The following is a 26,757-nucleotide window of genomic DNA, read 5'->3' on the forward strand; positions in this document are numbered from 1 at the left end:
GAGCAGTTTTGCTATATTTAAGCACTAAAGTGGGGGAATTAGAGCAACTGCTATTCCCTGCACTACACAAATAACTGTTCACTCATGTAATATGATGTTCACTTCAAATATTTGACTATTTTGGCCAGGATTATCTGATGATATTTTTTCTCCATGTTCTTTATTCTGTGTGTATATTTTATGAATTGAACAATGAGCTCTATTATAGTTTGATAGCTCAAACAAGCTGTTAATATTAGTGTGTGTATTAGTCTGCTATTTCCATGACAGTGCTACATAACAAACCATCCAAAATTCAGTGTCTTATAATGAAAGCATTTGTTTTTAATCACTTATGGGTCCACGGACTAGCTTGCCTGCCTCCGTTCCAAGCTGCGGGTTGGCTGCAGTTGGCTGTAAAGTTGAGTCTGGGTTCAAGTCTGTTCCACATGAATCCACTTTTTATTTGAACCAGCAGTTACTCAGCGCATGATATCTTAGTGGATCACAGGAGCACAAAGTCCTAGACAACAATAAAAACAAGAAGAAAACATAAGCACGTTTAAGGCCTCTGGCTGCTTCATGACCACTAATATTCATTCTAAAGCAAGTCGTAGGGCCAAGCCTAACATCAAGTGCACAGAAAAATATACTCTCCATTTTAGTGCAGTGTAAAGAGAGAGACTGAAGAATTAAAAATCAGCCAGTTAAGATGGGCGTGGTGGCATGCACCTGTAAGCCCAGCTATTCAAGAGGCTGAGGTGGAAGGATTTGCTTGACCCCAAGAATATGAGACCAGCCTGGGCATCATAGCAAGTCCTCATCCAGAAGGAAGGAAGGAAGGAAGGAAGGAAGGAAGGAAGGAAGGAAAGGGGAGGGGAGGGGAAGAGAGATAGAGGGAAAGAAGAGAGAAAGAGAGACAGAGAAAGAGAGAGAGAGAAAAAAGGAAAGGAAAGGAAGAAGAAGAAAGAAGAAGGAGTGAGGGAGGAAGAGAGGAAGGGAGGGAGGGAGGAAAGAAGGAATGAAGGAAGGAAAGAAGGAAGGAAGGAAGAATGGATCAGCCAATTTACCACTCAATCCATGGCAAACACATCAGTGATTTGAGGATGTTTGTTCTGGGGTTCCCTGGAATGTGGGTGCGCTGCCTTATGCCATTAGTCATGGCAGTAGTACTACATAATAAGTGTGTGTAATGGCATTCACTGTGCCTGAGTACAATTGCCATCTTGCCCTTATGAACTTATTAGTAACAATTAATAAACAAGTAGTGGTAAGTATAGCTTGAATGTTTAAAAATAACATTGAGTTTTTGAAGCTGATGTATTAATAGAATAATGCCCAGCAGCAGCGTTTTCCTGTCTACCAACCTCCAACTCTTCAGCGCTCCTACCTGCAGCCCTCGCCACAGCAATGTCCTTTCACTTGGTCTCATCTCCTTCAGTCCCGTTCCCTTACATGTAAAATGCTGGTTCTGGATCAATTTTTAGATAAGACTTGATTAGCAAGTACATCCTGATTCTACCACTTCTTTGATTAAAAATCTTTCAAATGGATCCGGTTAGCCACAGAACACAGTCTGACAGCCAAACTCTGTATAATCCAGCACTGGAGGCCCTCTGTGGAAGACCCCATCCTGTTTTCGCAATCCTAGTTCTCATTATTCTCCTTCATGTGCCCTATTCTTTTCTCAGAGTTATGCTTGCCCATGCATATAATGTAAATTCTTGCCCATTTAGGCTTGGATCAAGAGATTCTTTCAGGCTGGAATTGCCAATGCCAATTCCATTTCTACATGGTTTTATTCTATTTATGCTTCAAGACCCAGATCCAAATCACCTCCTCCTTGGAACAGTTGAGATACTCATAGCCCAAAGTAATCTTCATTTTTTTGCAAAACTGTAAGACTTTTCTGCCTCTTTTACTGAACCTATCATTTTCTAAATTGCGTCATCATTATTTATCTATGTCTTACTACTAATGGAATATCATTTATCTTTTTGTACTTAAATACTAAATATACTTTCTTGAATATTAAAACAATATGTAATAAATACATTTATCAATCCATTCATACCCTCAGTCATCGTTCTTCTGTACTATGCATGCCAATAAGCTTAAGTGGTTTCCTTAAGTAACAGTCAGTTCACACTGGAATCAAAGCTGCTCAAACTCCACAAACTCCAACCCTCTCTTTAGTTTGCAGGCCCATTTCAGATGAGCGGAATCATTAGCAACATGTGGTGAAGCACTGCGTATTGCTTACGTTTCAGAATAATTTTGTCCTAGATGCCCTCTGTGAATATATCAGACACTGGGCCTTTGGAAGCATTTCAACTTTGGGAAATGTCTGACTGTGCAAATACTCTATAGTTTCGCCTGACTTAGAAGCTATGGACAGGCCAAGCCTGACCTGCTAAGTAATGTACCTGTAACAAAAATCACCCTGCACATTTGCTATCCATTGGATTTACAGACAGAGTTCAGGAGAGCCACCATTGTTCATGTTTACTGCCAAGGTCCAAGTACAAAATCTTAGCACCCCCTAATGTTGAAAGCAGTCTTTTCACCATGAGCAGAAAATGGAATGAGAAAAATAGACTGAAGACCAATCCCAGTGAAGCTTAACTTTGGAACTAGCCATGACCTGTATTTGTGTAGAATGCAAGCTTTACAGACATTAGTTTCAGCACCAGTTTAATCCCTGTTCCTACTAGGGCTATTTTGAGCTTATTTCATCCTCACCATTTCTTTCAAAATTGTCAATAAATTGTTCATCCCTTTATGCTCTTCTTAAATCATTTCTGAGCTATCTGCTTAGGCCATGGAGTAGACAAAACTAAATCTTATGTTCTGAGGATTGTTTTTTTGTATTCTTTTATGGTAGACCATTTAATCATCTTGAGATTATTCTTTATCTCTCCTTTGTATTTTTATTCTGAATTATAAAATTTTTATCTCAAAGAAGGCCTTTTTCTTCTATAAAGATTTTTTCCTTTATAGGAAAAAAAGAAAAAGTTAAATATAGAGTGTGGCTGAATATAAACTGGACTGCAGTGTTAAATGCCTCTCAGCCTCTTTCTATCACACTATGTAAATAAAAGATTTGTTGGCAGCAATTTTCTTGGTTTGTTGGGTAAATTCTTCGTAAATTCAGTTTTCAGTCTGACAGTGTTCATAAAAGCGGAATATAAAAGTAAAACATATGCACATTTTCCACCAGTTTTATTATGCAAAATACTTGATTTTGTATAAAACTGGATTTTTCAAGGCTAGGAAAATCTTCAATAAATCACATCAGCAATCCCAAAAACGTATGTAGAACCCTGTGTGTTTTCCCACTTCTTTCAGCAACTCTGTGAGTAAGGAGACACCTGAAGGCTCTGTTATGGAAGCAAAGAGCAAGGGAGGGAAAGATAGAGTGAGGGAGGGAAAGATAGAGTGAGGGAGGGAAAGATAGAGTGAGGGAGGGAAAGATAGATAGAGTGAGGGAGGGAAAGATAGAGTGAGGGATGGAAAGATAGAGTGAGGGAGGGAAAGATAGAGTGAGGGAGGGAAAGATGAGGGAGGAGGGAAAGATAGAGTGAGGGAGGGAAAGGTAGAATGAGGGAGGGAAAGGTAGAGTGAGGGAGGGAAAGATAGAGTAGGGAGGGAAAGATGGAGGGAAAGATAGAGGGAGGGAAAGATAGAGTGAGGGAGGAAAGATGGAGGGAGGGAACGATAGAGTGAGGGAGGGAAAGATGGAGGGAGGGAAAGATGGAGGGAGGGAAGGAGGGAGGGACGGGCAGGATTGGGGGAAGGAAGGAAGAAAAGAAAGGAGGGAGGGAGGAAAGGAGGGAGCCCAGGAGGGAATGCTCTGATCATGTTCTCAGAGTGTAACAGAAAATGGAAACTCTGTTCTTTTTGAAAACCCTCCATGTACAATGTAAGGTCTGTTCTGTTTGGTCTGCATAGTGATGTGTCTTTGTTTTAATGCAGGGCCTCAGCAAGGATGTGGTGGTTATCTGACAGGCTCGAATAATACCTTTGCCTCTCCTGATTCTGATTCGAATGGAATGTATGACAAGAATTTAAACTGTGTATGGATCATAATTGCACCTGTAAACAAAGTAATTCACCTCACCTTCAATACATTTGCTCTGGAGGCAGCAAGTACTAGGCAAAGATGCCTTTATGATTATGTAAAGGTAAGGCTGTTTTATTTTTTTAACAGAGTCTACTCATCCCAGACTCTAATATAGTGTGTTCCAGTTTATATCATTACAGGAAGTCCTGAAAATTGTGAGTACAGGTACTGCTGCTTTTTAAAATGACCTATTCTTCAGTGATACTACATTTACTATTCTAGATGCTCTATCTTCATATCAAACTAATCTTTAATATGGATGACTCAAGTATTTTGTGTGACTGGCTTCCAACATTAGCGTTTAAATCTCCTATTCATCAATGTCTTGCAAGAGATGATCTATAGGAAGGTTGGTTTTCTGGAGAGAGATACTCAAAGGACCTTTGGCAAATCCTAAAATAAACAATGCCAGTGACACAAAAAATCACCTCTTAATTTGTCTATTTCTTAGGCTTATAGATTTGCTTATCACATTATGTTTAGATATTAAAATTGTTCTGAAATCCCATTAAAGGTAAATAAAGGCTGGGCACAGTGGCTTATGCCTGTAATTCCAGCAATTTGGGAGGCCGAGGCGGGCAGATCACTTGAGGCCAGGAGTTTGAGACCAGCCTGGCCAACATGGTGAAACCGTGTCTCTACTAAAGATACAAAAAATTAGCCAGGCGTGGGGGCGGGCACCTGTAGTCCCAGCTACTCCAGAGGCTGAGGCAGGAGAATGGCTTGAACCCGGGAGGTGGAGGTTGCAGTGAGCTGAGATCTCGCCACTGCACTCCAGCCTGGGTGACGGAGCAAGACTCCGTCTCAAAAATAAATAAATAAATAAAATAAAAAAGTAAATCAAGAAACTTCTGTTCAATTTTTAATGACTCTTTAATATTAAATTATTATACTTATCAGGTTACATGGGTTCAGATTACAAGTGTTAAGTAGCATCAATCAGGATTTACTACTGCACTCTCAGGGTAAAAATAAAAAGTATGGCAAGATTTATATTTATGAGGAGCTTAAGTCTGATTAGAAAATTATGGGACGACACATGCAAATTAAGAATGCCTAGTTCAGGATAGTCAGCATTTAAGCGCTAATGAATGCATTCGATGCAGGCTTGAAGCAATGTGCAAGCTTGAAAGGAAAGAAAGTTCATGAAACTGGCATGATCAAGAAAGACTTGATAGAGCGAGGGAAAACTTACTCAGGACAGGAGAGAATTCAGGCAAGGTGAACATTTTCAAAAAGGCATAGAACTTGATATGTGCATGTTCTCGAAAGAGTAAAGAGGCTGGCTGTATTGAAGCAGAATAGTGCTAAAGAGTAGCAAGAAATAAGATGGCCTATGTAGAGAAACCGAGATTACAAAGGATCCTGAAAGTCAAACTAATGACTTTAGACTCTGTGAGGGTGAAAATAAGGAGTGGTTGAAGGTTTTCCAATGAGTGTTGTGACAACAGCAGTAGCTAGGGAAGACTAACCTGAAATCAGCAGCTGTGGGAACTGGAAGGAGAGGAGGCTGGGAGGGCTCCAGAGAGAGGTCCCTCCTAGGTGAGAAGGTCAGTCTTAGACCTGGATCAGGGGTGCAGCTGTGGTGGCGATGGCAAGAGGGGTGCAAGAGAAACTTAAGTTCTAGGATTGCAATAAACTTTAAAGAAAATCATTTTAAAAGAAAAGGAAGGAACATTTGTGGAGGGCATACCCATTTGAGCACTTAGTTATATGCTTATGTTTTTACTATGAAAAGGGCTAAGACTTGGAGACCAGAAAAATAACAGTGTGGTTTTGGTGAGAGCACACAGACAAGTGAGACTGCAGTGGGCAGAGAATGGAATGGGGCTCCAGTGAGAAGACAGCTCCGTGAATAGAGAGGATGCAGCAAAGAGCCTTCCTACCATCAGGAGAAAGGATGCTTTCTTAGAGGGAGTCAGCATGGATTCCAGAGAGTCAGGCTCTCAGCTCCAGGAAAGGTACCCAGGGAGGCAGTTGGAGAAGGCAAAAGGGGCAGGAAAAGAACAGATGCGTCATGAAAAAATAAATGCGAAGACCAGGAATAGTGTAGTATCCCTGAAGTCAAGGGGCAGGGGGATTCTTTTAAAAAGCGTGGGTGGTCAATACTATTAAGTGGTAAAGTAGAGGCCAAGAAAGGGAAAGATGAAGAACAGCCTCATTGCACTGGATGACAACCATTTTAATAAAGTATTGGCACAGAAGCTGGATCAGAGGAGTTCATGAAAGACTAAAGATAGCAAGGAATGTCAATTCCGGTTTAATTCTCCTTTCCTAAAATGAGACCTGGCCGGCCAGGTGCGGTGACTCCCATCTGTAATCCCAGCACTTTGGGAGGCAGAGGTAGGCAGATTGCTTGAGCTCAGAAGTTTGAGACAAGCCCTGGCAACATAGTGAGACCCTGTCTCTACAAAAAATACAAAAAAATTATCTGGCTGTGGTGGTATGCACCTATGGTACCAGCTTCTTGGGAGACTGAGGTGGAAGGATCCCCTGAACCCAGAAGGTATAAGCTGTAGTGAGTCGTGATTGCATCACTGCACACCAGCCTGGGCAACAGAGTGAGATACTTTCGCCAAAAAAAAAAAAAGGTTGGGAGAGACCAAAATGACTACAGCAGTCCTAAAGCTGAATTCAAAACTGTTTGAGGGCTCCCCTGGCTTTACAGGAAGGTAATAAGGTTTAGAGAAAGACAGGATGGGGCCTTTAACCCAATTTTGCTGTCAGACAAATTTCCTAATCTCCCCGATTACTCATCATTTCATCAATTTTTCTTTAAATCACATAATAGTACCTACCGTGAAAGGCAGTTTTGAGGATTAAAATTATGTGTACTAGAGCGTTTAGCACTGTGCCTGACATAAATTGTAAACAAATTTACCACCCTTCTTTTCCCCCTTGGAGTAATCCCAAATAGGCATGGGCACTATGGAATTTGTTTCTCTTAAAAACTAAAAATAATGGATTTGCATATAAAATTACAATGTTAAATTCTTATAGAATGTTTTGACTATGGCCCTGCTAGGAGAGTTGATTGGATTTACTCTCAAGATCCATTTTTCTGGAGTGTGATTTGATAATGTCATCAAAACAGCCTGTCATTGTCTGAATTTCCACAATTCATTCAGGCCATAAACTGCAATATCAAAAACAAGGAGTTATTTTCTTGCTTCAAAATAAAATATCGTTTTTTTCAAATAAATTCTGTTCAGAGCTATTCTTGTTTTCCCCCTTGGAAAAGCAATTTCCTTCCATTGGCAACGTTTCCAGCTACCAGTAAACTGGCAGATCAAAGAATAGCCCTTGGAATGTGGAGCTTGGAGCTTTCTTTATTAAAGAGATTTTTCTGTGATAAATGGGACATTTGATTCCTTTTAGATTTTTTTTGAGAGATTATAATCAAATCACTTTCTAGAAAAGCTAATTTAACTGAACTCTGTGGTAGATATACAAGTAAAATCATACCAATTCCATTATTCATTCATAATTCTATCATGATTGTCTGTGAAAGGGTTGACTTGGAGAGTAATTATGGTAACTGAATCACCTAGTGAATTGTGCATGTCACTGAGTGGTCTCTGTTGAAATCCACATCACATCCATTGCAGAAAGAGTTAGTTGGTAAGGGTATGTGCCAGGCCCTGTACCAGCATCACTGGAGATGTAGAGAGTTAAAGACATATCATGAAGAGTTCAAGCTTCTTGAGGAGCTGCTAGTAAAGTGTAGGAGACTGACATGTAAACAAAAAATACACATTTAAATAATTACATTTAAAGTACAAATAAAATAAATTTTTCTTTTCTTTTTTTTTTTTTTTTTTGAGACAGAGTCTTGCTCTTTCGCCCAGGCTGGACTGCTGTGGCGCTATCTCGGCTCACTGCAAGCTCCATCTCCCGGGTTCACGCCATTCTCCTGCCTCAGACTCCTGAGTAGCTGGGACTACAGGCACCCACCACCATGCCCAGCTAATTTTTTGTATTTTTAGTAGAGATGGGCTTTCACCCTGTTAGCCAAGATGGTCTCGATCTCCTGACCTTGTGATCCGCCCACCTCAGCCTCCCAAAGTGCTGGGATTACAGGCATGAGCCACCGCGCCTGGCCCAAATACATTTAAATAATGGACATTTTTTTTCACGTTGTATAACATGTTGTATAACATGACAAAAATCATAAATAGAAACAGCATAGAAGGGCAGAGCAGAAGACGCTCTGATTGGCTTTGTTTTGGGGTTCAGGAAAGGCTTTCTAGAGAGTGATGGCTGAGCTGGGATTTACAAAATGAACAGAAACTCACTCCCTTTTGTTATCCTTTACAAAATTGACAGGAGCATGAACCTAGCTGGCTTTTTCTGCCAGGAAATATGGAACCAGCAGAGAGACGTCTTCATCCTAACATTGCCCAGTTTTTCCTCAACCCCATCAGTGCCCCTTTTCTTTTTTTTTTTTTTTTTTTGAGACAAGAGTTTCTCTCTTGTCACCCAGGCTCGAGTGCAATGGTGCGATATTGGCTCGCTGCAACCTCTGCCTCCCGAGTTCAAGTGATTCTCCCGCCTCAGCCTCCCAAGTTGCTGGGATTACAGACATGCACCACCACGCCCAGCTAATTTTTGTATTTTTAGTAGAGACGGGGTTTCACCATGTTGGCCAGCCTGGTCTCAAACTCCTGACCTTAGGTGATCCACCTACCTTGGCCTCCTAAAGTGCTGGGATTACAGGTGTCACTGCCCCTTTTCACAGCCAATATTTTGTAAGGCTTCCTTTCCCACCTGAAGTGAATGTCATCTATGCTATAACCTACCCATAATGTAATTTCAGAAAATCACTATACTATCCCAAAGGCAATGAAAAGGAGAAATAAAAGGAAAGTATATAAAATAGTGTGTCTTCGCATATGTAAATACTCTAACACTGCTACACAAAGTCACATAATAAAATAGATTCCTTTTATATGTAGAATGGTGGTGAATAAAAAGTATAAATGTAAACAAATACGGGTGGGTTGTATTTGCAACACACATGCCAATAACAGCATCACCATCTGCAACATGAATTTCCAAAACGGTGGAAAAACTCAAAACAAACATTTCTAAACCAAACAAATTATAGTCTTCCTTCAGCTTACACAATAATTGCATTTCTGGAAATTTGGTGCATATCAAAACTGTGCAAAAATATTTTTGTGTTAATATATAAAATGGACTTAGGTTCTGGGATCAAATAATTATAAACAAGTTTTTTTTTTTACACAAATGTCTGACAGGACATTCAAAAGTTATGTGGGACAAAAATCTTCACTTTGCAAAACTGTCCTGTGAATTACTAAATGCCAGTTATAGGCCCAAATTATAGTGATGACCCAAAAACCACCACACTTGTGCAAAACACTCCTTACGGGGTGGTATTGACCTCATTGAGAAGGTCTGACTTAATACACCGGGCTTAACCATTCAGTCTGTGTCAGACGCTGGAGCTGAGGAGGGGCTGTCCATCTTTGGGGAGAGGATCAGCAGTCTACGGAAGGCATCACGTTCCTATCCACATGAGGTCGTACCTACTATTCATTCATTCTTTCATTCAATTCAGTGTTAATTAGCATGCCTACTATATTCTAGACATTGCTCCGAGAACTAGAAAAGAACATTGAGATTTTAGAAAACAATACTAGGAAAACCCCTGCTCTTGTAGAGCTGATTCTAATCATTGCTTCTTTGTGGCTTTTTCCCAGATATCTGGGACTAGTATAACTTTTTTCTCCAGAAGATTCTGAAATGGGTCAGAGTTTAGCCCCAAACCCAAAAAGTCACTCTCCATTCTTCTTCCCATATGAAATTATGCCCTGGCATGTTGCCCAGCAGACCGCATCAGAGGTTCTGCAGTAGGATCAAAGAATTCATGAAGATACTCTAAGATTCTGCTCCCAGTAAGAGTATCAAAATCCTCTTGTGATCAAATTCCCAGGAAAATATTAAAAGATAAAGTCCTAAGGATATTAATGTATGAAATTATTACATTTGAAAAGAATTATAGTCCAATATCAAAGTCTATTGCCCTTGTGCATTAAAAGTTCATAGAAATAAAAATCCAAAAATTTTCTTTCCCAGTTTTTCTAGCTGCTCAAGTCAATAGCTGGGTGAAATGTGGGATTTTGCCGTGGTTGTAGCAGAGCCTGCCTGCCACTAAGTTCTTTGTACAATGCCTTCTGGATCTTTAGCAGATTCTAAAACTATCAGATTTCTAAAAGTTGAGAAAATATAACATTCTTCTCAGCACTTACCCACATCCACAAGACTTAGATCATAATTCAAGCTCCAGGTCCATCGCAGTTGTGCCAGGAAATGTTTGCTCCCAGAATGTGGCCCGTAGCTGCGTATAATGGTGTAGATCCTAAAGGCACCATTTTTATCCCAGTTTATATATGATTCCCTCTCCTCATCATTGGATAGGGCACCCCCTGCAATGCACTGTAGGGCAACCTGGCAAAAGTCTATAGTGAAGATTTAGTGTTATCAGAGAACAAGAGACCAGATAGAGATCTTAGGTTTGACTCACAAGAGTTAAAGCCTCCTATATCAGTTATCCCGAGGCCACAAGCTATTTCAACTCACTTAGGAGAAATCTTACTGTGGCAATGAATGAACTAACACAAGACCAGCTTGGGGCCAGGCATGTATGTCATTTCCTTCATCCAGCCCTGGCTTCTGCCTCCTACCTTCCTTCACATTTACCAGTTACCCATTTAAAACCCAAATCTGATCTTACATTATGTAGGATCAGATCCAAACTCCTTAGATGAAATGTATGGAACTTCACAGCTTTGTTTGTTGGACTTCATCATTTCTCCTGTTCTGTCACCCTAGCCTTCAGGGCCAATGAAGGGGGTCAGAAGTTGTTGACACGTGCCATGCGTTTCACACTTCCATGGCCTGGCATTCATGTCTGTCTGGCTGGGATACCCTTCCTGTTTTGTAGGTCTGGAAGGTCTTTTTTTTTTTTTTTTTTTTTTTTGAGACAGAGTTTTGCTTTTGTTGCACAGGCTGGAGTGCAGTGGTGCGATCTCGGCTCACTGCAACCTCTGCTTCCCGGGTTCAAGCAATTCTCCTGCCTCAGCCTCCCAAGTAGCTGGGATTATAGGCATGTGCCACCACATCTGGCTAATTTTGTGTTTTTGATAGCGATGGGGTTTCTCCGTGTTGGTCAGGCTGGTCTCGAACTCCTGACCTCAGGCGATCTGCCCGCCTCGGCCTCCCAAAGTGCTAGGATTACAGGGATGAGCCACCACGCCCAGCAGGTCTGGAAGGTCTCTACTTACATTTAAGGACCAACCCAAATGTCTGTCTCCGTCATGTGAGTTCTCATGGTACACTCCCATTCTTTTATTGTAGCACTTATTTTTCTCTATTTTGTATATAATTTATATACACACATATATTTATGTGTATACATATATAGTGTATGTGCATATATACACAAATATATGTATTTGTGTATTTAATTTGTAGACCTTTACTCTCCTTTGTTCATGAGGGGGTCTTATGTCTTGAAGGTCTAGAAAGGGGTTTATACGTCCTTGTATGCATGGGATCTAGCACAGAGGCCTGGCACACAGGTCCCAGAATAAAAATACTTGCTAATATAAATGTGATCATAAAGACAGCAATGATTATGATGAAATTTTAACTTGTTTACCAGAAAAATGCATGACCTAAAACTTGGCAAATGTGCTCTTCTATGAAACAGTGGTGAAGATTAGAAAACTCGTTTCATCTGATTCTGAATTAACTAAAATCATATTTAAGTTGGAAAGACAGTGCCATCTAGTGTTGCATTTCTTTTTCTTTGGCAATGACTGTTTTTAGTCATTCCTGTCTTACATAATCCTAGCACTTTAGAATAATGTCAGTGGTCATGGTCATGGCTGTTCTGAGGCCTTGAACACATCCTAGCTCTGTTACGAATTTAATATTTAGAGTTAGATACACACAGACACTCATTTTAGAAATACAATGAAGATTACTCAGAAGAAAACGTTTTCTAGTTATGTGTTTCAGAGAAATCCAAGCACCCACTATTTCAATGGATGTTTCTAGAAGGGAGCCATGGTTGGGAATTGTTCTGGGTGCTGGCAACACCACAGTGAAGAAGTCAGACAGAGTCTCCGTCTCCCCACCCGTGGGACTTACACCCTTGTTGGGAAAGAGACTGGACAAAGTAAATAAACAATAAATAAGATCAGTTTTGATTATAATAGGAAAATAAAACAGGATGATGCTATGGGAGGGCAACATTCAATAGCATTGGCTTCTCTGAGGAGGTGACATGTCAGGTGAGGGACCATGACAGGGAGTCCTTAGCTGTGTGGGTTCAGCTTCACCTGAGGAAGGAAAAGCAGCAGGAACAGGGCTGTGGGCAGGAGTCTTCCTGGGGTGAAGGAAGTGCAGCCAGCAGTGAGGTGCAGGCAGCCTGGGAAGGAGGCACAGGCCAGAGCAGCCGGGGCTTGCAGACCGTGGGAAGGAGTTGGAATTCTACTTTAGGTGCAACGGGGATCTGCCGGAGCATTTTAGACAGAGCAGGATCGTCATCTCATTGGAGTTTGCAGACATGCAGGTAGTTCAGTGGAGAACACCATGGCTGCTCCAGAATTAGGTCTATTAAGAAGATGTTTCAGTGGGAACAGGTGAAGAATGATGGAGGTCGCCTGGAGATGGAGCCCTCTGGGATATATTTTGAAGTTAGAATGGAGTGGTTGTGGAGTGAAGAGAGAGAGAGAGGAATCAGAGATGACTAAAGTTGTAGGCTTGAAACATTGGGGTAAAGATGGCTCAGGGAGAACAGTTTTGGGAGGGCTAGTGGGACAGAGGAATCAAAGCGCTTGTTTATTTATTAGATATTTATTGAAAGCCTCTCATGTGCAGACACTTTTCTAAAAACTGGGAACATGGCAGTGAGCAGAAATCTGCATTCATGGAACTTGTATTCTCTTCAGAGGGAAAGACAATGAAATAAGCAAGTTTAGCCTGGACAACATAACAAGACCCCATCTCTAAAAATTATTTTAAATTAGCTAGGCATGGTGGCATGCACCTGTAGTCCCAGGTACTTGGGAGGCTGAGGTGGGAGGATCACCTGAGCCCAGAAGTTCAAGGTTGCAGTGAGCTATGATTGCAGCACTGCACTCCAGCCTGGACAACAGCATGAGACCTTGTTTCAAAAAAAAAAAAAAAAAAAAAGAGCTAAATATGTAGTATATTGAAGAAGGTAACAGTTGCTGTGGAGAAAAATCAAGCAGGAAAGGAGATGGGAATGTTGGGAGAGTTTACATCCGGAAGGCCTTATTTAGTTGGGGATATCTTTTTTTTTTTTTTCTGACACAGTCTTGCACTGTCACCCAGGTTGGAGTGCAGTGGCACCATCTCAGCTCACTGTAACCTCCACCTCCTAGATTCAAGCTATTCTCCTGCCTCAGCCTCGCAAGTAGCTGGGATTACAGGCGTGTACCACCACGCCCAGCTGAGTTGGAGATATGTGAGTAAAGACCTGAAGGAATGCGCGAGGACAAACTGTGGATATACAGGGAAGAGCATTCCAGGCAAAGTGAACAGCAAATGCCATACCCAAGAAGCAGGAACACACCTGGTTTGGCTCAAGAAGCAGAATCAAACAAAGTGAAGACAATAAGAAATTAGATCAGAAAGGTCAGGAGCGGGAGAGGAGAGAAGGTCATTGTGATGGCTTTGGCTGTTCTATTGAGTGGGTGGGAAGCAGTTAGGAGGATTTCAGCAAAGCGGTGACCTGGTCTGACTTATGTTTTAACAGTATCCTCTCAATGACATTTTGAGAATTCACTAAAGAGGAACACGAGCAGAATCAGGGGCTTCATGGGAGGCTGCAATGATCATCTAGGCAAGAGATGAGAGCAGTTGGGACCATAGTGTGAGTGGGTGCAGAGGTTAAGGTAGCAGTGGGTGAGCGGACTCCATAACACCTTCTTTTAAAAATCATATATTTCCCAAAGAGGAAAAAAATGTTAGGCATCATAACAGGTTTTTCCTGAAAGTCATAATATAATCAATCCAATTATAATTCTGTTCCTAAATTAAGACTACCTCTAAGAACATCAATTTAAAAATGTTTAATTGTGACCTATTGCAACTTCACGTCCAATTTAGTGTGAAATATGCAACTTTTTTGTAAGTAATGGAGAAGTAATGAATTGTTTTTCTTCTCAGTTATACGATGGGGATAGTGAAAATGTGAACTTGGCTGGAACGTTTTGTGGTTCCACAGTACCTGCTCCTTTTATCTCTTCTGGTAACTTCCTTACAGTTCAATTCATCAGTGACTTAACATTAGAAAGGGAAGGATTTAATGCTACATACACCATCATGGACAGTGAGTAAATAGAAGCATTTTTATATGTTATGAAATACACATGTATTTATGCACTGAAAAGAATGCCCTGCTTATTATATCGAAATTTCAATGTTAATTACTAAACTCAATGTCAATTACTATCTAAACTCAATGTCAATTGCTAAACACCATGTTAATTACTGTATGTTTAATCTGTGGTACAAATTAGATACAATCTTTAGTCAAGGATATAAACCCTGAATTCTTAATAGAGTGATGAAATTATAGCTCCTCTGGGGTGGGAGGCAGGGAAGACAGAATTTTAAAGATTGCCTGAGATGAGGCATGAATAACATGTCTCCTATGTTGCTTTTTCTTCTCTCCCCAGTGCCTTGTGGTGGAACATACAATGCATCTTGGACCCCACAAAATATTTCATCACCCAATTCATCAGACCCAGATGTCCCATTTTCCATCTGTACTTGGGTCATTGACGCCCCTCCGCATCAGCAGGTCAAGATAACTGTGTGGGCATTAGAGCTGACCTCGCAAGACTGCATGCAGAATTACTTGCAGCTTCAGGACTCACCACAGGTAACAATTATAGGATGAATGACAGTCGCATCTAGTATTTGCAAAACACTTGAAGTAATGAAGCCGTGATGAAATAATTTTCTAAGTTACTTCCAGCTTAATGTGTTTTTCGTCCATACACAAAGCCCTGCAATCAGGTGTGTCAAGAAACTTGAACTTAGTCCTGTAGGTGCAGAGCTCTCAAAGCTTCATGTGCCTAAGAATGCGTTAAGATGCATCTTAAAAGTGCATCCTCCCTGGCCCACCCTCAGAGACTGAATCCCCCATATCACCCATTTATCTGAATTTTTGACAAACACCTCTGGTGTTTTGGTGCCAATACTAGAGCTCCACGGACCATGCTTGCTTGGAAAAATACCTCTAGTTAGTGGGATTTACGTATAGGATGAATTGAAAGGGTCAATACAGAACACAAGAGCATCAGTGAAGAGGCCTTTTACCACTAGTCTCATAGGTTTATATTCATGGTAATATAAGAGAGATAAAAAGAAAAGCGCTAGGTGTGGTGGCTCATGCTTATAATCCCAGCACTTTGGGAGGCCGAGGCTGGTGGATTACCTGAGGTCAGGAGTTCAAGATCAGCCTGGCCAACGTGGTAAAACCCCGCCTCTACTGAAAATACAAAAAATTAGCTGGGTGCAGTGGTGCGCGCCTGTAATCCCAGCTACTCAGGAGGCTGAGGCAGGAGAATTGCTTGAACCTGGGAGGCAGAGGTTGTGGTGAGCCAAGATCGCGCCACTACACTCCAGCCTGGGCGACAGAGTGAGACTTTGTCTCAACAACAACAACAAAATCCATTTTGAGTTTTAAAAAATGCTGAGTCTGAATTTCCTCTGGTATAAGATGTTGAGGAGACAGTTGGACACAAAATGGGATGTTGACCGAAGGCCCAAAGATTTTTGTGCATCATGATTATCATGATAGGTAATTGAAAAATGAGAAGAATGAGATTATCTGGGGAAAATATGTAAAGGGATTGGCCATGAACTGAGGATGGATACTGGGAGAACATCTGAGAATACCTGGATTGTCTTTCTGCAGTTTGGGGAGCAATTAACCTTCCCCAGTTCATTCCAGTAAAATGTCATGGTCAAAGCCCCATATGCTGGACTAGTAGAGCATCTGTTGTCTTCTGAGTTTTCAGGGTCCCCTTCATTATAAATCTGTGGTCCCCTGCTTCTCACATGGTCTTGCTGGGGAAAGAAAAGTCTAGTTTGTCTGACTCCAGTGTGGAGAGGTGTGAGATATGCTGGCAGCTGAATAGGCCCTGGACTTGCTCAGTTTTGTGCAAAGCATAGACGCTGAGATGAGCTCCCAAGGTGGACAAGATGCTAGATTATCGTCATTCCTTTGGTAATGGTTTTCGGGACAAAATCCCTATTACCCAGTGGTACCCTAGAGGACTTACAGCCAAGTGGAACAAGGCCCTTTGGGTGAAAGCTCTTTCAATTTCCCCCGGCTTCACGAAGCTAAGACAATGGGGATCAGGGTGGACCCCTCAGTGGGGCACAAAATGGCACTTTCAGGGCACGAGGCACCGGCTGAAACATAACAGCAGATGGAGCAGCCTCGAGTAAGACCCGGTGTTTGTCATGACTGAATAATGTTTTCCACTGAATGAATACAGGAAGCAATCAAGGGTTTCAGACTGGGTAGGTAGGGAGGAAAGACAAACATTGATGGATGAGCTGGGAGAAACTGGGATTCTCAGGGTATCCAAGAGTAGACAGAGCAGTCCTAATTGGCAGATCATGAAGGAATGATGTGTAGGATGGTTACAGAGGATGTTCAGTGGTTAGCTGGCATTGGAGATGAACGGAGATGCAGAGATGGAAGGCCCTGGGGTTAAGAAATACAAAGTGAGGGTGTTTAATGGCTTGTCTATAAAAACATAGAAACCTCTAAAGGGTTCAGAAAGGAAGTCGGGGGCAGGAGATGACTATGAGCTGAGACACCTCAAGTCTTTCATAAATGAAGGGAAGTAACTGGGAGAAAAGTAAATGAGAGTGATGAGAATGGTGAGAATATCTTTGGTCAGACGTAGAGACCCTCGAAGGAGAACCAGCTTTGAGGTGAGGATGGAAGCTGCAGTGAGGAATGTGGAGCATCCCTCCCTTCCCCCAAAGCTGGCCCCCCCACCCTTCCCACTCAATGAACTGTGGAGCATGGGGAAAGAACAGCCTCTACCAGGAGGCTGCTGGAGAACCAGGTTTTGCTAAGGCCACAAAGTGGAAAGGCGGAGGGGGGGGGATGTATACGAGAATGACTGACAGTGCAGTTCAAGTTCACAGGATACAGCGAAGTTAGACAAGGACCAAGAGCAGGAGACAGTGGGGAGGAGGGGTGGAAGCCCTGAGCAGTTACAGGAGTTTTGCAAGCAGAGACGGGTGAGGTCTTTCAGTAGGTTCTTAAGGACTGCAGATATTAGAGACATTCCTGTGACAGGGAGGCTGCAAATACCCTGACTTTGGTTCAACTTGTTTTTACCAAGAACTGATGGGTGTTCGACTGCATTTACTCCAAGCTTTTGAGAGGTGATGAGGGCTGCCCTAGTGTTACAAAGGGGAACCGGTACCTCATGACAGGCCCCAGCTGGCTTGGGGGATGTACAGTGGAACCAAAGGCTCTGATTAGATTTGCTAAGGGGTAGCAAGGGCTGGATCAGGGCGATGGTGATTGTTAGTCCCATGGAGCTCAAGACAATGGCAGAAGCTCCAGGAGGAGAGGTCCAGTGAGCTCTCAAACAGCCTTGTGGTCCTCAGAGTAATGGCACAGGCCTCAGCTAGGAAGTCACATGAGAGGGGAGGGGTCTTGTTTTCAGCGGGGAAGTGTCTGTGGTTTCAGCAGAAACTTTGCCTCCCTTCCTCCTGCCCCTCTGGGAAGGTGCAACTTGCATCAATTCCAAGGCCAACGTGAGTCTTCTTGCAGAGCACTTCCAACAACAGAGCTGGTTTCCATGGCTAAATATTTAAGCCAGACTTTTATATGCAGTCTAATTTCTGTTATGGCCTGTTCTCTTCTAAAACTAAATCTAACATGATTTGGCTCCCATTTCATTTCAGGGTCATGGAAATTCAAGAATTCAGTTCTGTGGCAGAAATGCTTCAGCTGTGCCAGTGTTTTACTCTTCTATGAGTACTGCAATTGTCATTTTCAAATCTGGAGTTGTAAACAGAAACTCTAGAATGAGTTTCACCTATCAGATCGCAGGTGAGCCCTGGAACTTCATCTTTTATTCAGAAAAGCTGCCATCATTACAATTATTCCTAGAATAATTACAACTATTTCTAGAATTGACTCCTGTGAGTAAATTAGGATTTGTTAACAAAAACCACGCCCCTCTCTTAACTAGAACCCAGGCCCAATTTAGCAAATTACTAAAGTTGGTTTCTAAAGAGATAAAGAGAATATAATACTAAACAAGATAGTTAAAATGCTAGCATTTTCTTCAAAGTATATGTAGTTGATTTTAAAAATATGCCAGTTATCTTTTTAATTATCCACTTAACCACATTGAATATACATTTTTATTTACAAGAAATATACATATTTATTTACAAAAGCTTTATCAAAATATAATTCTCATATCATACAATTTACCCATTTAAAGTTTATATTTCAGAGGTTTTTAGTATTTTCACAAAATTTAAAATCTTAGAATATTGTTTTGTAAAAATCAAAAAGCCTTGAAAGGGTTACCTGATTACTGTCACTGAAAAGTTTATTTTCACAGAACACTTTATTTAGTACTTATTTTGAATTGACTCAAATGAAAGCTTCCTTTGGTTAAAACAAACAAAAGTACTTTTGGTATTTTTTTACCAAAAAAAAAAAAAAAAAAGGTAAAGAATGATTTGCCACAAATAACTCAACAATGGATTTAAAATCCTTGTGCAAAACTCTGTCTTGGAGGTAGCGTCCTTCTCGAAAAGGGAGTCTGAATGCTAGCCACTTCCACCTCAATGTGATCAGAAAAGTTCAAAGGATGCTCGAGTATTCGTCTTTAAAGGAGAAGCCTCCTGTGTCATGCTTCCCATAGGGATGTTTGTGTGAATGAGCTGCTACATTGCACCTGTGTGTGCTGCTTGAGCAATTCACTTCACTGCTCAGGGTCTCAATTATCTTAAAGGTAAACGAAGAAGCTGGATTACTTTTTTCTAAAGTTTATCAAATATAATGATCTTTTTGAATAATTCCTGTGAAGTTTAAAGAGCACTAAATATTGGAATGCATACATTAATTATGCATATTTTTCCTCTAAGATTGCAACAGAGACTATCACAAGGCATTTGGCAAACTGAGGAGCCCTGGATGGCCAGATAACTATGACAATGACATGGATTGCACCGTTACTCTCACGGCCCCCCAGAACCACACCATTTCCCTCTTTTTTCATTCATTTGGCATCGAGAACTCAGTTGAATGCAGAAACGATTTCTTGGAGGTAACATGCATTTGAATATCATTTGAATGAATTATTTAAAAGATGGTGGATCACTTAAGATTTTACACCTTTTCTCTAGTGCTGCTAATACTATATGATTCTTATTTGTTTCATTAATTTATTCATTACCGTTTCATTCCCTAAACATTTATGGAGCACCAGTCCAAACACTGGAAATTGGGAACCTCAGGGCCCTCAGGAGACTCCTAGTCTGACGGGAAGGACAGATGGGGTATAGCCAATTACAACACAAAGTGGAAAGGACTAAATGAGTCCAGCATGGGTAGGGGTCCCTAACTCAGTCTGGGAACTAGAAGGCTCAAGAGGGCAATATGTAAGTCGAGACCTAAAAGGATCAGAGGGAAGTCTAAGGACAACATGCTGATTCTGTAAAATGAAACTGAATGATACTAAATAGCTCACCTAATTTCCCTGGCAGCTACAGTAAGTTTGGGGCATCGTCAACATCCTCTAAAGACAAGTGTTTCCTTGAATAAGTGCTCCCTGGTCGCAGGAGGTGTGCTCTGTCCTTTCTCCACCACAACTCCAGAGCTTGAATTTGGGCACAGAAGTGACTTCGCTGTTTGCCCATCCTCCACCCACCCACCCTCCACTCCCACCCCAGGACACACTGAGAGAGAAGCCCCCCTTGCACCTGGAGCAGGCAGAGCCACGCGCCTCGTGGGCCTGAACCTTTGGGGTCCTCCAGTGCACCTGATGAGCTCCCTCTGTGCTCTTTCTGCCCCATCGCCTGCATTGGGCATATGAGATGGAACATGAACATCATCACTCATAGGCAGGAGATAGTCTGAATAAGCCTCATCTGATGCGGACCCAGTGTGTGGAACTCACTGGAACTCAGCACCTGTGTTTTGCCAGAAAAACCCCAGAGCTCACGGGGTTGTGAGCTTTGCAAGTTCTGTTGAAAATGCATTCATCCTTAGGAAATATACTTAGGTGGAACCTAAGAGCCAAAAGCATAAAGATGCTGAGTTCCTCTGTGAGTGGAGTTTAAATCTAAACCTCATCCTGACCGTCTCTAAATTGGCTTTGTTTCACCGTACAAGAGTCTTCAGTAAAGTTTCCAAAAAGTGTGCTTGTTCCTCTACCCCTGATCTGGAGTTGTATTTTTTATTTTTCTCACTGCCTCTTTAATCAGGTCTTCATTCAAAATAAGCTGCCCAAGAGGATTTGACCTTCGCAGCATAAACAAATCTACCGGTGTCTGCAGCGGGCTCCTTTCCTTCTGTGAGAGGATTCTTTCCAGAGGGCCTCTGCTCAGCTGCTAGTTTCTTGGTAGCTTCAGCCTTTGTTCCCAACAAAACATCTTCTGCTTCTTAGTACCAAGGGCCTTCTTTCTTTCTTTTCTTTCTTTTCTCCCCTGCAACCCCCCTCATCTGATTTGGCTTCTAGGGCTGCTGGCACCTTCTGCCCGGCCTGGCCAGGAAGGGTGTTCTGGCACATGGTCTTTGCATATGGGTTTAGCTTCAACATGATTCCTGATGCGGAGTTTTATCATCCTGGAAAGCTCCCCCCTTTGGAATTCATCTAAATCCTTTATTAATCAATAGCCTTAACATATAGCACCATAAATAACACTTGGAGGAAGCTCATGCCTTTTCTAAAGGAATACTCGCCACGGCAGGAGACCGAAAGATGTATATAGCAGGGAGGAAATGAAGAGGCAAATACAGTTATTCTTTGTGCCGGTCAGGTTATTCAACTTGGACCTGTGTACCCCCCCCCACCATGGAGATCCAAATATTTATATGAAGTGTAAAGCAGAAAGAATGAGGGGAGTGGGATCTGGAGGAAATAGAGAATAATCCCGTTAGGTTGGAGTCACAGTGCAACTAACTCTTAACTCACTCCAGCTTGAATGGACCATTATTGATCAGAGTCAACATTTGCCATTTGCCTGATAGATGCTGGGAAGCAAAGCCTTGCTTTCCGGCCGTGGAGAGCGAGAATTCCTCCTCCTAGCTGTCCTTCATTACTCCACAGAATGGATCTGAAACTTCCTGTCCCATAAGCAATGAAAGGAAACCACTGCTTAGGCCTGTAAAATGTAGCTCCGTCTGGCTCTCAGTGGGAAGACTGTGGGCATAGTTTCTTGGCAGCTGTACCAGGAAGCCTCAGCATTCCGTTTTTGTGAACTGCGGTGGGAACGGAAATGTTTGACTGAGGATTCTGACTGTGTTACTACCAAGCGAGGGCCGAGCTCTAGACGATGCTTGGAATCTGTTTTCATGCCTTCGCCTCCCCTTTCAGGATCCCCTGATGTCCCAGAGATGCCCACTGCTCTCGGTGGCCCCATTCCTCCTAGGAGAGGAAAGTGAGTAAGACAAGTTGTCAGCAGTGTCAGTGGAAATTGGTATCTTGCTGCTCCTCTCAGAGCAACGGCATTTTAAAAGAGGACCCTGAGGGAAAAACGCCCAAACTCAAGAGCGTGGTGCTGGCTGTGGCAGCCCTCCCATCTACTAGTGGGTGACTGGCTACTCTGTCATGGCAAGGCTACTTTGTTTAAACACTTAGCAGAATCATCCCCAAAGCACTAGAAAGGCATTATTCTCTCCCATGGGTTACTACATAGACCTAAAAGGAATCTCATCCGATCAACACAGCCCAGCAAGATGTCTTAACTCTGTGACTTAAGATACCAGCAATTAACCACAGTTTAAACTATGGAATTGTAAAGGGAACAGAGGAACTTCCAATATTTTGAATACATAGATCAGTAAAATCAGCATTTCCGCATGTCAGGCTGGTTCCAACATACATTGCCTGCATAACGTTTCCCTAAGAAGCATCAAGAGCCCTCCCGGAAGCAGGGCTGGTTGTGAATGCAGGGTAGGAGCCAGGCTGGGGGACAGAAAGGGGTTCAGTTCACAGTGTGGTTCTCTCTCCCCATAAAACACCGACTCATCTCCTGTTTTTATATGTGTCTACTTAAAAATGAGTTGAAACAAAAAAGCAACAAGGCCTCGGAATGTGTTGTAAAACACATTTAACAACAGACATTGTATAGATTTATAATTCTGTCCTTTGCCCATATAGAAATTCCTTTCCTTCTGAACTTTATTATACTTTGCATTGTATTTTTTCATAGCCTCTTTACAGCCAAGTAATTTTCAATGGGAAACACGTGCGCACACACACACACACACACACACACACACACACACACAATGAAAAACGTATAATAGTTGACTGGAAACACAGCAGGCAACATTGCCCCCACCCATCTCCACCTTTTAAAAATTCACTTTATCTACATTCTCCAAAATGTTTCCCCATAAGCAAAGGCTGCAGGATCACAGCACAAACTATGGTATAAAAAAGCTGCCTGGTGTTTTAATTGCTGTAGGTTAACAGATACTGGTTTTTGATCTACACGTGGAACATTTTTCCCCTTTGCAAGTGAAGGTGACTTCTGCATGTATTTTCAGAAAACCCTTCATTCTTAACTGTATACAAAGACAAAGCTTTTCCGAACAATGTCATCATTCAAATTGTCTCCCACTTTAATGTATATACCTTAGAGAAGAAAGTGTAAGGTTAATAACGAATGACTCCTTCCTAAAGGTGAGAAATGGAAGTAACAGCAATTCACCATTACTGGGCAAGTACTGTGGAACTCTGCTGCCAAACCCTGTCTTCTCTCAAAATAATGAACTATACCTACGATTTAAGAGTGATAGTGTAACTTCAGATCATGGATATGAAATCATCTGGACTTCGTCACCCTCTGGTAAGACATTTGCACTTTGTACGGGAAAGCACTGTGAGAAAAACCATGAGGTGTCTAATAGTAAAAGGCAAAGTAACCTTATATTTTTAGCTACCTGTGTACCTGATTATGTTAAGAATAGAGATTTTAACAATGAAAGTACAGATTACTTTTTTTTGAAATGGAGTCTCGCTGTGTCACCCAGGCTGGAGTGCAATGGTGGGATATTGGCTCACTGCAACCTCCACCTCCAGGGTTCAAATGATTCTCCTATCTCAGCCTCCCAAGTAGCTGAGATTACAGGCATGCACCACCATGCCCAGCTGATTTTTGTATTTTTAGTAGAGACAGTGTTTCCCCATATTAGCCAGGCTGGTCTCAAACTCCTGAACTCAGGTGATCCACCCGTGTCAGCCTCCCAAAGTGCTGGGATTACAGGCATAAGCCACCGCGCCCGGCCAGATTACTTTAAATTCTGCATTTATTCATTATTTCTGTTTATAAAGGAATATATATTCATATAAAGCATATATAAGGTAAGGTAGAAAGATTCAAAAATTCCTTGGTAAATTAAATTTTGTTAGACTTTTTGACTTTTGGCTTGACCATTAAGGAAGTTCTTTGAGAATTTAAAGAAAAATTTTACCAAAAATCCAACTTATGAACACATTCTGGCATATATATGAGTGGTTGTGCTTCTCGCAGGCCCTGACATTTCTTGGCAGTCCTGGAGAGAAATTGCTTTTTTTAGGGTAGTAAGTATCTTCTCACATTTTTGGCTGGCTATTTATCAAACAACTAAAGAAAATTTAGGTCATGTCAATACATTTAATTCAAGAGAGGAGGAATACCTTTATAAAATGTCCCAAAATACCAAAATACCTTCAAAATAAGAAAGGTAAACAGAATTCACTTTAAGTATCTTAAGAAAAGTGTTCTATTAAGACAATCATGGGTAACGGAATCTTGACACCCAAAGGAAGCTTAAAGATGACCTCTAATGCTTAAATTTTATCAACGAGCAAATAAAACACCAAGATTAAGCTAGGTGCTGTGGCTCACACCTATAATCCCTGGGAGACCAAGGTGGGTGAATCACCTGAGGTCAGGAGTTCCAGACCAGTGTGGCCCACATGGTGAAACCCCATCTCCACTAAAAATACAAAAATTAACTGGGTATAGTGGCACATGCCTGTAATCCCAGCTACTCAGGAGGCTGAGACCGGAGAATCACTTGAACTTGGGAGATGGAGGCTGCAGTGAGCCGAGATCACACCACTGCACTCCAGCCTGGGTGACAGAGCAAGACTCCATCTCAAAAAAAAACAAAAAAACAAAAAAACACAAAACCCACCATGAACCCAGGAGGCGGAACTTGCAGTGAGCCAAGATTGTGCCACTGCACTCCAGCCTGGGTGACAGAGCAAGACTCCATCTCACAAAAACAAACAAACAAACAAACCCACCAAGATTAATGAGTTGCCCAAAATGCTCCACTAGACTGAGGTGGAGGTGGGATTAGACCTCGGTGGTCAGAGGCCCAGCCACGTGCTCTGTAACTATGCCAGCCAGCTTCTTCCTGTCCCAGAGATGACCTGGATCTCCACAGATATATAGTCTAAATCATGACAGCCTTCATATACAGATTAACAAATTGAACAAATTGACACCAAAACTTGAAGTATTTGACCTTAAGTATGTCAGTTATTAGCCTGGTAAAGTCACTTTTATAATGAAGTCATTCCTGCCATCACCTACAATAACACACTCCCTCTTGGGTTAGCGCTGAATTTTATTTCTGATTTTACTTCACTCACGTCACTAGCATCAACTCTGGGCATGCAAAGATCTCCACACCATCGAAAGCACACAGACAACAAGTTGATTTTCTCCCACAGTTACTTTATCAATTTTTTTTTTCCATTCTGCTCTCAACCCCCAATTTTCAAAGTATGGTCCTGGAGGAAGTTGTCCCTGGGTTGTGATATGCAGGCAAAGGCACGTGTGTGGAGGATGGAAGACGTGGAGGTGGCGGTGGGAAGAGAGGGGAAGAGAGGAGAAAGGGTGTAGCCCAAATAAGAGGAACAGGAAAAGGGGTTTCTGCCTCCATTATTCTTGCAGAGTCTCAGCACCTTAAGAAAATAAAGTCTTATTGCCTAACAAGCCAGACTGGACGGCCTATACATTGTTGAATCAAACTTCCTGTCCTGTTTTCCTTGCAGGATGTGGTGGAACTCTTTATGGAGACAGAGGCTCATTCACCAGCCCCGGCTATCCAGGCACATACCCAAACAACACGCACTGCGAGTGGGCCCTCCTTGCTCCTGCTGGAAGGCTTGTCACCGTCAACTTCTACTTCATCAGCATTGACGACCCAGGAGACTGTGTCCAGAACTATCTCACACTCTACGATGGGCCCAATGCCAGCTCTCCATCCTCTGGACCATACTGCGGAGGCGTGAGTAAAACAAACATTTTATATTCCCATTTGTTATTTTTAGACAATAATAAGAGTCACTTAGTGTAGACTTTTTTTTTTTTTTTTTGAGACGGAATCTCGCTCTTGTTGCCCAGGCTGGAGTGCAGTAGTGCGTGCGATCTCAACTCACTGCAACCTCCGCCTCCCAGGTTCAAGCAATTCTCCTGCCTCAGCCTCTTGAGTAGCTGGGATTACGCCTCCTGGGTTCAAGCAATTCTCCTGCCTCAGCCTCCTGAGTAGCTGGGATTATGCCTCCTGGGTTCAAGCAATTCTCCTGCCTCAGCCTCCTGAGTAGCTGGGATTACAGGTGCCCACCACCACACTCAGCTAATTTTTGTACTTTTAGTAGAAACGGGGTTTTGCCATGTTGACCAGGCTGGTCTCGAACTCCTGACCTCAGGTGATCCACCCGCTTCAGCCTCCGAAAGTGCTGGGATTACACGCGTGAGCCACCGGCCCTGGCCTAGTGTAGACTTTTAAAGGCAGACACTTGCAGAGTAGGAAGCACAGCCTGTAACAAATTCAGCAGTTTTCCGACTTGCCTTTCTATTCTGGGAGCATGAGTGCCATCTGGTGGGCATTGCATTAAATTACTATTAAGAGTTACCAAAATCGGCTCTGCGTCAGAATCACCTGTGGAGTTACTTATATCAGACTTCCAGTTCCCACCGAAACCCACTGAATTCGGGATTTCCCAGGGAGGAGTCACAGCATGCTGTTTTTTTAAAAAAGCTCCCTCTGTGACGTCAGTGCACTGCCTAGGGTTGAATACCCATGTTTATTTCTGCATAAATAGAACTATAGAATATTTGGACACCTGGCTCTGTTTTATCTACTTCTTGCTGAAAATTGCAGGAATTCTTTGAAGAAATGGTGACTGATAATTTGTTTTTGTAAAGCTCTGATATCTTCCCTAAACAACAACTCAGAATCTGACATTGATTCAATATTGCAGGCATCAGTGCTTACAATCCTCTCATTTGACGTGCAAGTAGATACTTAAAGAGAGTAAGGGCTCACACCTGTAATCCCAACACTTTGGGAGGCCCAGGCAGGT

General features: G+C 42.1%; 1 protein-coding gene across 1 annotated transcript in view; it reads left to right on the forward strand.

Moving 5' to 3' along the window:
- CUBN (cubilin) overlaps window positions 1–26,757 on the forward strand; it is a 301,694-nt gene that overhangs the window by 271,161 nt on the left and 3,776 nt on the right. The window contains exons 60-66 of the mRNA XM_003257683.2: window positions 3,955–4,163; window positions 14,330–14,492; window positions 14,842–15,047; window positions 18,110–18,257; window positions 19,310–19,491; window positions 23,077–23,242; window positions 25,444–25,679. Coding sequence (XP_003257731.2) covers window positions 3,955–4,163; window positions 14,330–14,492; window positions 14,842–15,047; window positions 18,110–18,257; window positions 19,310–19,491; window positions 23,077–23,242; window positions 25,444–25,679 — 1,310 coding nt within the window. The remainder of the gene's footprint in view (window positions 1–3,954; window positions 4,164–14,329; window positions 14,493–14,841; window positions 15,048–18,109; window positions 18,258–19,309; window positions 19,492–23,076; window positions 23,243–25,443; window positions 25,680–26,757) is intronic.

The sequence above is a fragment of the Nomascus leucogenys genome, chromosome 9, assembly GCF_006542625.1.
Source record: "Nomascus leucogenys isolate Asia chromosome 9, Asia_NLE_v1, whole genome shotgun sequence".
Lineage (NCBI taxonomy): Eukaryota > Metazoa > Chordata > Mammalia > Primates > Hylobatidae > Nomascus > Nomascus leucogenys.